The 13,384-nt window shown below is 42.0% G+C and overlaps 1 protein-coding gene and 1 non-coding gene across 2 annotated transcripts in view; both read left to right on the forward strand.

Moving 5' to 3' along the window:
* TGFBR3 (transforming growth factor beta receptor 3) overlaps positions 1-13,384 on the forward strand; it is a 124,165-nt gene that overhangs the window by 35,354 nt on the left and 75,427 nt on the right. Inside the window, exon 2 of the mRNA XM_023509879.1 lies at positions 5,902-6,039. Coding sequence (XP_023365647.1) covers positions 5,902-6,039 — 138 coding nt within the window. The remainder of the gene's footprint in view (positions 1-5,901; positions 6,040-13,384) is intronic.
* LOC111723356 lies at positions 3,252-3,358 on the forward strand. Its single transcript, XR_002771920.1, has one exon. It is a non-coding gene; the product is annotated as a U6 spliceosomal RNA (small nuclear RNA).

Genomic DNA, 13,384 nt, shown 5'->3' on the forward strand with positions numbered 1-13,384 from the left:
ATTAGTTTGTACCTTCTGCTGAGCCCATTGCTCGTAGAAATCCAGAGGAAGGTATATATCTGCAGATTGCTGGAGCCTCTGGCTAGAGCACCAGTTTTGATCTTTACAGTGGGGCTAATGAGATGGTTATGCAAAGCAGTTCCTTCTGATGAGAGCGGTGAGTCTTAACCCAGTAGAACAGCCACAGAGCTGCCTGCTGTCTTTGCTTAAAAGACAGTGGTGGTGGTTGTCACTCCTGCTGCCACTGGTATTTTTATTAACTGTAGTCTACCTGCGGTGTTTTTGAGCATCCATGTCTTGATAATGACACCTCCAGACTTCTGTTTTCTATCCCCATATTCAGAGTCTCACCGGATTTAGGGGAATCAAATGCCATCCTTTGACGCTGGGAGCATCTTAAATCACTCCCTGAACACCACTACATTTTGTGTTTTCTGCTATTACAAATTTACTAACTTTAAGATGATACTTAAACAGAAATCATTATTGAGACCTCTGACTACATTTGGCTGATGGAAATGATTATTCTAGTACCTAAATCATGGGGGAATTTTGGGTTCTTGACTTATTTTGTAAGTCCGCTTCTAGATGATTCTTTTTATTATGCAGTTCTGTTTAACACAGTACTGACACACAGGCCATCCTGACATCTATTGGTAAAGAAACATATATGGCAAGATACTTGGCTTACTGGGCGGCACCTGTGGCTCAAAGGAGTAGGGTGTTGACCCCATATGCTGGAGGTGGCAGGTTCAAACCCAGCCCTGGCTAAAAAAAATATATATATATATACACACACACACACACACACACAGGCTTACTAAGCAGGTTAAGTAGCAAAAACAAATTCCCAAACCCACTCATTAGTAAAAGATGAGAGGAAATAAATTTACCTAGTATATAGTTATATGGGGCTTTGGTTATGTATTAGTGTTAGAAATTAAAGCGATTGAAATGGGCCTATTTATTAAATGCGACAGGGAATATAAAAAAAGATAAAAACAAACTCCCTTCCCCCCCCCATTTAATGAACATGCAAATATTGAATTCCTTTAGTTTACTTAGAATTTTAATTTCTAATTGTTCTAACACACTTCATTGCCTGAAAAAAAAAAAAAACATTTAAAATTCTATGTCTCTAAAAGATAGTGGCACCTTTGGTCAACATTTTTTGTCTTTGTTACCCATCCATTTTGGTAGTTGGAATCTGCTTGCTTTTTTGGATTGTATGTTGAAGTTCAAATTGGCCTTTCTAGTGAAGCTAATGTTCTATTTACTATAATGTTCACCCTAGCTTCCCACCCCCACCTCAGCTTTTGGCCAGAAAGCCAGGGCAGCATGGCTGTGTACCCATTTTCTGAGTGGCATTTCATTAATCATTTTTATTGATTCTTCCTTTTACTCATTCTTTGAGAAAACTTGTTGCCTGGTTACTAGAGTCCACCCCGGTGTAGGCCCAAGGGTGCAGTTGTGAATGGGGTTCCGTTTCTGCCCTTGGAGAATGCCCCAAGGATTTCATCCCGTGACAGAGGAAACAAACAGTTCTGAACAGATTATTATGGTGCCCTGTGGGTAGAAACACCAGGACTGTCTGTGAGGGCAGAGCTGAGCTCTGGCTCTGCCTGAGGGATGGGGAAAGATTCAGCTGGAGATTGCACAGCCTACAGAAGCCTGTGTCCTTGGAACACTGGTGTGCTTCAGGCGAGAATCCTGGAAGGCTGTGTTGTGTTAGTGGCGTGTATAGTCATGCTGTAATACTGGCCGTGTCCTCAGACTTGCCATCAGCCACAGCCTGCGGGAGGCCCCAGGTCCCCACATCCAAGTCTGAGGTTCCCTGTGTCTTTGCCGCACAGCATGGAGCCATGGGCTACTCTGGGAAGGGCGGGCCAGGGTCTCTGGAATCCCCTTGCAGCGCTCCCAGGACCCCTTTAGGAGGTCATGACCTGCAGTTTCATAAATACTCTTCTGTTTATATGAGCTCTTGCCCCTCAAACCCCAACCCAAATTTAGTTCACAGATTTTTCCAGGGCATTCAAAATATGGAGTAGAGAGGACAAACTTATTTCTGCATTGAATTTTCGATTTTAGGTTTTTTTCCCCCCATCTCTTACAGTTATATTAGATTATGTTCAGAGGTTCCCAGGGAATCCTCACTCATGTTCTTGTTGGGGGAAGGGGGACTCAGTTTTGAAATTGACTGTGTCCTTCTCAGCACAGTAAGTAGTGTCAAGATAAAAACCATTGGGAAAGAGCTTGATATCATTGGCCACAGCAGTGTGAAGTCTTTGACCTTGATGCTTTTCTTGACCAAGGAGAATGTTCAGTTGACGGCCCAAAGTCAGGGTAGAGACACTAAGGGGTTGAGATTTCTTGAATTCAATACCATACCAACTAATTGACATACCTTCATGAATTCAGAGAAATGTAAACATTTTTTAAAAAGGGGAATTTTAAAAAGCTCTAAATCCAGCCTCTTAAGAATATTCCCAAATAGTGAAAGACAAGCAATAACTAATAAAATGTCAGCTGTAGGGATTCCTCAGACACTTCAAACTCCACTACAGTTTGAGACAAGTATGAGCAGAGCAGGAGCCTTCAGCCACGCTTCCTGGACCAGCGTGTGTTCAAAGCGTGGGTTTCAAAAGGTCACTGACACCCCAGGAATTGCAGGTGAAAGTTTTTAGTTCTGAGTCATCATCTATTAAGTTCTTCCCCTGAAAGGATGACACCACATTTTAATAACAGAGGTATAATTTCTAGTTTAATTAAATGGAGCAATTTTTTTTTTGACACAGTTTCACTATGTCGCCCTTAGTAGAGTGCTGTGTCATCACAGCTCACAGCAACCTCAAACTCTTGAGCTTAAGCGATTCTCTTGCCTCAGCCTCCTGAGTAGCTGAGACTACAAGTGCCTGCCACAACACTTGGCTATATTTTGGTTGTAGTTGTCATTGTTGTTTAGCAGGCCCGGGCCAGGCTCGAACCTGCCAGTCTCAGTGTATGTGGCCGGTGCCCTACTCACTGAGTTATGGGAGGCGAGCTGAAAATGGAGCAATTTTTGTTTCCATTTCTTCCAATTCTTTTACAATGGGTTCCTTAACCCTTAAACCCTGGAGTTCATGGGTCCTGCAATGGATGTATTTCCAGCACAGTAAAGTTTTATGTGAGATGGGTTTTGTATATGCATGCATGTGTGTGTGTGACAGAAAGAGAAGAGAGGATTAGACATGCATTAAATTCTCAAAAGCTCTGTGCTCGCTTCTGCAGCACATATACTAAAATTGGAACGATTCAGAGAAGATTAGCATGGCCCCTGCACAAGGATGACATGCAAATTCGTGAAGCATAATAAGGCCCTTTAGCTAGGAGTTCCTTGAGATATTGTGGGTATATTCTCCGCACGTTTCTGGGAGATTCTATATACCTTCATTCTTTGTTGGTTGGTTCAGTCATTATCTTCCCTGCTGCAAGATTTGTTCCAGTGGAGAAGTAGAGAAGAGGAAGGTGGCTGAGGGGTTAGGTGAGCAGTGCTCATAGGACTCTATGTCCCTGCCAAATGATCTTTTTGAAAAAGTATTTGGTGCTTTTCTTTTAATTTCCCAATCGTAGTATGAATTCCTTTTTGCCAAATAGCTTTTGGGGCTTTGCCTGGACCCCATGTGCCAGAGTCGGGAGGTTCATGTTGGCCAGACACTGTCCCATATTGAGGAGGGAGCCGTTTCCAGGAAAGCTCTGAGCTGGGGCTCCTAGAAATCATTCCTTGATTGTTTGAGCCAGCCCTTGACACTTCTGACCATCTGGAAAATTTTGGACCTGAGCACCCATATCTGTCTCATATATCTTTTTCTTATTTCATGAACTTTAAAACCATTTCTTATTCATGTGAGATATATACTTAATAGTATTTTGCAATACATGTTTTAACCAAAACTTTTGCATATCCATGAGCTCTAAAAAGAATTGTATGTGATGGGGCTGCAAAGAAAATCATTAGAAAAAGTTCACAAGTCAACATTGGAGGTTATGAAAGGGTACATTTTAATAACAGTTTCTGATTAGGCCAAGCTCAGATGCCTTTAACAGTCCGTGCCATCTTCTTCCCCAAAATACCTCTCTGATCTGGTCACGTGGCATCTTCACTCCTCACACCCACCCCCATCCTAAATATATCCTAATTCTTAGCAGTATGTCTCCACACAGTGTTCTCTACACTAGATGCCTCTACTCTCTGTTCTCTACCCAGACTTCCCAACACAGTGCTATGAAAGTCTACTAGGTCCTTGATAAAACACACGATGACTGGGAAAGTCAAAGCTACTACGAACATCTGTCTAACCTGCATAAGATCCAGCCCTTTTTTTTTTTTAATTTTAGGTTAACATAATTTATGACTTTGCTGTGATAAATCAGTCAATATTTATTCATGTGCACAATGTTTAGCATAGTATTAAAAAGACACATTTTTGCCTACAGTCTATTTTAAAAATAGGATATGCATGCTCAACAGGTAATAACAAGATGGTATTAGATAGTAAAGTAGGGATTATTCATAGAATAAAGTACTTCCATGGCATTGAAAAGCAGAGAATGAAGGCATTCTTTTAGCACCTACTGAATGCCTCCCATGTGCTAAAACATGGATTGGGAAGGTAACTAACGTTTAGCATCTTGTTTATCCATGACCTGAGAGTATACTGTAATAGTGACATGGGGCATAGGCAGTCTCTCTGCAAGAAAAGGCAGAAATATGTTGAGACCAAAGTGAACCCGTAGACACGGGGAAAAATAAAGCCTCCAGTATTTAGCTCTGTCTCCCTGATGCATGTGTAGGCTCTGATCACACAGTGAGACCATTTAGTCCTTATATGGATTAGGGCTGAGATAGTTATTCTCAGTGTATCACTCGGTCTGTATCTTTCTAGCCTAAGGCCTTTTTTGTCTTTTTTTTTCTCCCTTATTACTTTACGGTGATCTTTGGCAAGTTCACCCTGCTTAAATATGCGATTCTTGGGGCTTGCCTCACCCCTCTGTACAGAGAGCCAGTGTGAGACGGGTTGATGTGAAAGCATCTCGGCAGTATTTCCTTGTGTATCCTTTTGCTCTGCTCTGTTCACGTTGACCAGCCTTGGCTCGTGTGCTCCCAGAAGATGCTCCTGAGTCTACTTTTTCTGTCTGCTCATAGGAGCCTTCTGGTGACGCTAATGACGACAATGCACCCTTGATCCACTGTCGAAAGTGGCCACAATTTTCCTACCCGGCTCACAGTGTTCTTCCCTGTTTCCCTCCTCCCCGGGGCTATGTACAGCCAGTTTTTATTCTGTGTGTTCTCCGTGCTTCATTTCTTTGGAAAAGCCCTTCCCGCTAATAGCTGGGATGATGAAAGCACTGGCAGCTGCCCTGGCGGCTCCTGGCTCTTAGCTTTTGGCACCTTTCTTTGGCAGAACTCAACTCAACTTTATAGAGGTTAGGGCTTACCTGGAGGAGAAGGAAGTTATTTCTCTGGAGATCCAGAGGGATGACCCCCACCCCCGGGGATTCTGTTCTTCAATTTTGAGGTTAGTCATTTAACTCAGGGAAAAAAGAGTCCTAAGGGAAGGTACTTTTATCTCATGCTTGGCAAATTTGGGGGTGTAAAAATGTGTTCTGTTTATTTATGTTCTTTTACTGGGAGCCAGATCATGTTTTGGTTGAGATTCGTGTAGTTTGAACCATACGAAATAGCCGTTTTGTAGAATAGGGTCAAATATTGGCAAAATCATCCTAATGTATCTTCTTCATAGAATCAGAACTAGCTTATTGCTTGTTTCTATAAGTTGGGAAAAAGTATTCTAGGCGCTTGTCTGAGCGATTTTCACGGAAAGCCCGTGCTAAGATTTCTCTCACTTTTATGTTGCATCCCAGGTCACGCTGCACCTGAATCCCATTTCCTCCGTGCACATTCACCACAAGCCTGTCGTGTTCCTACTCAACTCCCCACAGCCACTGGTCTGGCGTCTGAAGACAGAGAGACTTGCTGCTGGAGTCTCCAGACTTTTCTTGGTAAGCATTTCAAGCCCTCCCAAAATGATCTTTAGCAAAAAGACAGAATGGCCCTGAAACTTTGCAAGGAAAGGCTTGCTTTCATCAAAACAATACCCGAATCCAAAGAGAGTTACATTTGGAGTGTGCACATGGTCATATTTGGGTGGCGTTGATAAGCATCCACAGAACACAAACACCACACACACGTCTTCCTCTGTGGATGGAGAGTCGGGTCTCGCTTGCAGATGAGAGCAGGGCCTGTAGTCATACTCCTGTGGCCTGAGCTTTCGTTTGAGCTCTGAGGCTGTGGCATCAGGAGCACTGTAAATATTGTAAACAGCAACCAAGTGTGTGGTCTCTGACCACAAAATAACTTCGCACAAGCCCATTCTGTGTGTATATAACACAGGCCTCGTTTCTGATATGAGGCTCTGTGTGTTGAGAAAGTGACACAGTGAACTCCAAAATGAAATCATTTGTATTTTATTTTTAAAAAAGCTGGAGCCCAGCTCTTGTGGAAAGATCCAAATATTACCTACTATTTGTAAATCATGTCCTTTTGAGTTTGCCAGAACATTCAAGTTTGCTAGTTGTGGAGAAATAGATGGGTTGTTTGGATGGAATATTTTTGGTATGATATCATGTCTGATGATGAGCAACGCTGCAACTTGGTAGTGATAACTCACATCGTCTATTGCAAGAGCTACACGCTAACCGTGTCCTCCTGACTGCAGAGCCTGAGGCTTTTAAGCCTCTCTTGCCCATCGCATCCTCAGTTTATACTTTTCCTTTTGCCTGATGAATAAACTTTGCCTACTTAGTGACTCTTAATCCAGATCTGTAGCTTCTTGTCACCTGTATTTTAGAGTAGGTTTAAAAACTCAGACGTACCTGTTGGATAAAGTAAGAGTCTGTAATCATTACAGTCAATAAGGAGTTAAACAAATGAGTGAAAAAAGGAAAAGGAGAGATTACCTTTTCATAGTAGAATGTCAATTGATACAGAAGGAACAACAGAGTTAGGAAATCATTTTGAAACCATCATAGCAAAAGTTGATCAGGCAAGAATTGTCAATAGGTGCTCAGTCTAGCAGAGGTAGAAGGAATGTGAAGAACAGTATATTCAGATATTCTCAAAATAGCTTTTCCACAACTTATTAATGAGCAGAGAAGAATAGTTACTATACATAGGGAAGATACCCAGCAATACCCAAGTGATCAAATTCATGGTACCAGTATGGGGTAGGTGTAGGTTTCATGCCTGTAAGTGAGAAACAACATTGTTTATGTGGTATTCCAGCCAGAAATGCATGTCACCTGAATCATAAGGACACACTGGACAAAACCAAAATTAGATTGAGTGACATTCTATAGAATAACCAGCCTGTACTCTTCAAAAATGTCAGTTCATGGAAGACAAAGAAGGGCTGGGGATCATTCCTGATTAAAGGAGACCGAAAGACACGTGTGCTCCTCTCTTGGCTCCCGTTTGGTAGGGGGTGGGGGGGAGTTACCACAAAGGATATTATGGGGACAGAGGATGAAATCTTAGGTTAAGGATTATACCAAAGTTCTATTTCTTGACTTTGATAATTATACTGTAGTTATCTAAATGAACGTCCTTCATCTTAGGAAATACATTAAATATACTTAAATGTAAAGAGTTAAGGTATCAAATAATTCAGGAAAAAATACAATGCATAGAGAGAATAATAAGCAAATGTGGTAAGATGTTAAAAATTGATCTGTAGGCTCGGGGTCCATAGCACAGTGGTTATGGTGCCCACCACATGCACCGAGGGTGGCGGGTTCAAACCTGACCTGGGCTTGCTAAACAGCAATGACAACTGCAACAACAAAAAATAGATTAGTGGTGTGTGTGTGTGTGTGGGGTACACCTGTAGTCCCCAGCTACTTGGGAGGCTGAGGCAAGAGAATCACTTAAGCCCAGGAGTTTGAGGTTGCTGTGAGCTATGGTGCTACAGCACTCTACCGAGGGTGACATAGTGAAACTCTGTCTCAAAAACAAAACAAAAACAACTGATCTGTATAGCTAAAGAGTACACTAGAGTCCTTTGAACTGCCAAATTTGCTGCACATTTGAAATAATTTCAAAATAAAACATTTTAAATCACAAAAGGTACATTTTACAAGGTGGGGTTACTAATAAGTTACAGCCTTTTCTGAGAATTGAAACTCTTATTACCTTTACATTTAAAAGGCCAAGCATCAATAATTATTTAGTTGTTATCATTATTAGCACATTTATTTAGCCTTAGTACATTCCAGGTATTACACTAAATGCTCCAATAATATTTCATCTCATTTAATTCTCACAATAACCCTATGACAATGATGATAATGGCATATTTATCTCTTCTTAGAGACTTAGAGAGGGTAAGTTGCAAATCCCATGGCTGGGTAGTGGCAGAACTGAGACTCAGACCCAGATAGGGCTTGCTGTACAGCTATTACGCTAACCTGGCTCCCTTCATACTGATACTCATTGTCATTCTCCTCTAATGGAGGTTATTTGTGATAGTAAGACTAATGGCTTTGATCATAAGGTCATATGCACATTTAGCCCTCAGGCTGCAGAACTGGACTGTTTAATACCGTAACAACAGCTATGCATGGTTATCTAAATTAACTGGAATTTAAAATTCATTTTCCCAGTCACACTTAGCTACAGTTCAGGGGCTCCATAGCTATGTGTTACCACATTAGGCCAGTAATGGAAAGGTTATGAGCAAAGGCTTTTGCCTACCCTGATTTGAATCTAGGTAGTAACCTTAGACGAATCTGATTTCTCTAAGCCTGATTTTTCTCATTTGTAATAAGAGAATATTATGAGAATTAATATTATGTAATAAGAGAATAATATAAGCCCTCACCTCACACCGTAGGGTTCTTATCTTCATTAAATTGGATTACAGCCAGACGAAATGGCTCATGCCTATGCTCCCAACTGTTCAGGAGGCTGACGTGGGAGGATCACTTGAGCTTAGGAGTTCAATACTAGCCTGGGCAAAATATTGAAAACCTGTCTCTTAAAAATAAGTAAATGAATGAATGAATGAATAAAATAAATAGCCAGGCAGGCATGGTCATGTGGGCCTGTAGTCCTGTTACTCAAGAGGCTGAGGTGGGAGGATTGTTTGAACCCAGGTATGTGATGCTGTAGTGAGCTAGGATCACACCACTGCACCCAGCCCAAGTCACAGATCAAGGCCCTTATCTCAGAAACAAACAAAATATAAATGAGATTATATATGAAATGTTTTGTTCAGTGTCTGACACTGATAAAATCTTGGACATTATGTTAACATTGCTGCTGTTATTTCTTATTTGTTAGAGTAAAGAGAACTTGGGAAGGGTCTCAGATTTACAGTTGTAATTATGAAATATCTCGCTTGGTCCCAGATCACAAGGAATTTCTATTTCTCTGGTCCAGATGAAAAGTGTGGGCCACACGTGTCATAGTTGTACTTAGCACCTTCCGAAGCCCTTCTTCATTCCGCTAATCCACGGGCTTTAAGAGAAGGTACCTTCTTCCTAGTTATTGTTCATTTGTGTTAATTTTGTTGAAGATCTGTAAGAACCGCTGCTTGTCTATAAGTTTAAGACACGCCAACAATGAAGAAAAGGAGACGGTTTTAGTAAACAATTTCACATCAACCCTGTTCAGAATAAACCCATGTAAAGAGATTGCAGATCAGGTGATGAGCCTACCACTGCTACCCAGTCAGCACTGGGAGAAATCGAGGACTTAAATTCCAGGACACCTGAGCTCTGCTTTGCTGTCCAGCCGGCTTCCTTTAGGGAAAACAGTTTTCCCCTTCTGCACATTTTTTCCCGGCCTGGACTAGATGGCGGAACATCTGGTGCTCATTCAGGTTCGCACTTCAGTAGACAACAAGTGATGCAAGTTCTCTTACAGCTGGGCAGCTCTCCCCAGGCAGGCGCTTCCCTTCCTCTTTGTGGCCCGAAATGGCTTCTAGCATCTGCTCATCCACTCGACAGCCTTTGTGACAGACAGGCCAGGGATGGACAGAAAACCAGTAGCATATTCTGTCTGTCCACTGATTGTGGTCAGGAGTGAAAGTTTGTGTGTGTAGGGGGGGCAGGGTACACTAACTAAATTATTTTATATGAAGTATTTCATCAAACACTTCAAAAGGCACTGCAATTTCTAGAAGCCAAGGCTTAGCTTGTCTTCCCCAAGGTTACCCAGAGAGCTAAGAGGAGCTGGGGAGAAAGAACGGGTCTCCTAACTCTCAGTCCCAGATGGACGTGTCCTTGCTTCTTCCCTGATTCACTGCTGAAGGATTTGCGTTACTGTCTGAAATAGGCATCCTCAAACTATGGCCTGTGGTCCACATTCGGCCCACCTAGGACATTTATCTGGTCCGCCAGGTGTTTTTGCCACTGCTGCCTGTCCTGCTTAGCAGCCAACTCATCCCGGGGCCCGCAGTCCCGCCCTCCAATGGTCTGAGGGACAGTGAACTGGCCCCCTGTTTAAAAAGTTTGAGGACCCCTGGTCTGAAAGCTGTCTTTACTTTCTTGGTAAAGTTAAAACACTTGAATAGTTTTTTTTTTTCTTTTAAGTAGAATGATGAAAAATTTCACTTAATGGCACATACTCATGTGTCAGGGTGACCTTTTAATTTAAATTGACACATCTGCTTTGTTGTAATGGCCCACCTTAAAAAAAGAAAAACTTTCACAATTACGTAGGAGGTCCCTATATTACTCAGAAGGTCTTTCAGCCACCCGCAAGGGTGATTAAAAACATGATATGTTAATATTATCTCCTACAGGCATCTGTCTTTTTCTGTCAGATTATTTCAGTCCTTCTCATGATTTCATGGCATAGGCCAGAGGGAACTTGCCAGGCAGGGGCAAGTACGATTTCATTTCTGTGCAGATTCTTTTATCTGGTTGTTTTTACCTAGGAACAGGAGTGGGATGAAGAGTGATCGTTTCAGGCTGGGTTTCGGGCAGTGCATCTTTGCGTGTGAGTCACAGGCACGCGTGTAAAGAAGTCGCAGCCGCCTTATTATTCTCCTTCGCAGATGGTATGGCTCACATGATGTTAACTAGGTTAGAATTGCCCCTTGATGCAACGAGAAGTAAAAATAATCCTGCCCTCTCCATGTGTCAAGTTGAAACTACAAATAGAAGTCTCTTAGAAGGGTCATATAAGCCTGTTTTATTTATGTAGTCATTTTTACATTGAAGGAAAAATAGAGTAACTCAACTAGGCAATAGATGTCCAACTTTCAACCTGAGTTTGCTAAAAACAGATGGGTAAGAGTCACAGTATTAAATTGTCTTTAAATTTGAATAGACATTCCCTAAAGAAAAGACCCAAGTGGCCAAAAAGCACATGAAAAGATGCTGAATGTTGTTAGCCATTAGGGAATCGCCAATGAAAACCACTGTGAGATGCCACTGCACGCCCATTAGGATGGCTATCATATAAAAGATAGATGGCACCGTTGACAGGGTGCAGGGAAACTGGAACACCATACTTTGCTGGTGAGAATGTAAATTGGTTCTTTGGGAACAATTGGGCAAAAAAGGTCTCCAACAGTATGTCCACAGATGCTCTAAGCAGCATTATGTCTAATAGCCAAAACATAGAAACAACCCAAATGTTCATCACCTAATGAATGGATCAAAAATGTTATATCCATACCATGGAATATTATTTGGCCATAAAAGTGGTAAAGTTCTGAGAAATAGCACATGGATGTGCCTTGAAAACATTAGGCTAAGTGAAAGAAGCCAGGCACTAAGGCAACGTATTGTATGATTCCGTTTATCCAAAATGACCAGAACAGGGAAATCTATAAAAAGTAGATTAGTAATTTTCCAGGGCTGGTGAGAGGAGAATGGAGAATGACTGCTAATGGTATGCAGGGGTCCTCAAACTTTTTAAATAGGGGGCCAGTTCACTGTCCCTCAGACCGTTGGAGGGCTGGACTGCGGGCCCCAGGACCAGTCAGCTGCTAAACAAGACAGGCAGTGGCGGCAAAAACACTCAGTGGGCCAGATAAACATCCTAGGTGGGCTGCATGTGGCCTGTAGGCCGTAGTTTGAGGACACCTGGTCTATAGACTTGGAGCCCTGGAATTTTCAAGATGAAACCCTAATGCCCGGCTTCTAATAACATGAAATGCGTACTCTAGGGACCAGGGCCAACCTTTTTATGTCAGGCTTAGTTTCGGGAGGAGAGGGTATCTAAGATCAGGGAAATCTCAAGAAATGAACAGCCTCCTTTAGTCTCATTCACTCTTGGGATTACTGTGCTCTGATTTATTTTTTCTAGCTATGTATCATTAAAATCAGTGAAGAGAAGTGTGTATGTTTGAGGGAGGGATGGGCAGTGGGAGAGGATGTTGGTCTCTGAGGTATGGTTGCCAGAAATAACATATAAAAATGCAGAATGTCCAGTTAAAGCTGTATTTCAGATAAAAATATGTTCATGCAATATTTGGGACATACTTATGCTAAAAATTGTTCATTGTTTATCTGAAACTCAAATATTATGGAGTGTAGGGTTTTGTTTCTAGTTAACACCCTGACTTGGATGTCAGAAGGCCTTGGCTCAACCACTAACTAGTTACACAGCATTGGATAAAAATCACTTAACTCCACGGACCTCAGTTCCCTCGTCTCTAAAATGACAGGGTTGTACCACCTATAAGTTCCTTCCAGCTTTTCAACTCTCCCATTCTTTGATAATACAACTGCTAGGTATTATATCCCACTTTAATTGGAAACAGAAAATGGCCATCTGAGCATTGCCTCTTCAGCAAATCCAAGTAAATATCAAGGCAGGGCAGTTGCAATAAACGAGAGAAACCCAACTCTGTGGTCTTGGCTGTGGATTAAAAACAAATCAAAACTTAATCCTAATGAAAAATGTAAATTAATACCAGAAACATGTTTCATATTTAAAACCAGTTTTGCATTTCTAAGAAAGGAGAAGGGGTGGGCAAAGAAGCTGGGCCTGCCAAAATCTGGTTTATGCCTTTTACTTAAACTGGAAGGCCAAAAAAAAAAAAAAAAAAAAAAAATTAAAAAGGTCAAAATAGTTGGGCCTCTGCCACGGGCAGTTCTCTGGTCTGCACTGAAGTTTGGATGACTGACAAGGCTCAGTGAAAAACAAGTGCTATTTGTTTTCCTGTGCCTAGTATTTAACTGGAAATCAGAAGGCTAAATTTCCAATCAGTTGTTAAATAGCCCCAGATGTGTGCAGGGTGCTGCGCTAGAAGGGACGCGCGCAGCCCGCACCCGCGCGCATGTGCAGTTCCTGCCTTTTCAGGAAGGCAGCCCGCACCAGCGCGCATGTGCG

Source organism: Otolemur garnettii, unplaced genomic scaffold, assembly GCF_000181295.1.
Source record: "Otolemur garnettii isolate 467f Iridium unplaced genomic scaffold, OtoGar3 scaffold00010, whole genome shotgun sequence".
Classification (NCBI taxonomy): domain Eukaryota; kingdom Metazoa; phylum Chordata; class Mammalia; order Primates; family Galagidae; genus Otolemur; species Otolemur garnettii.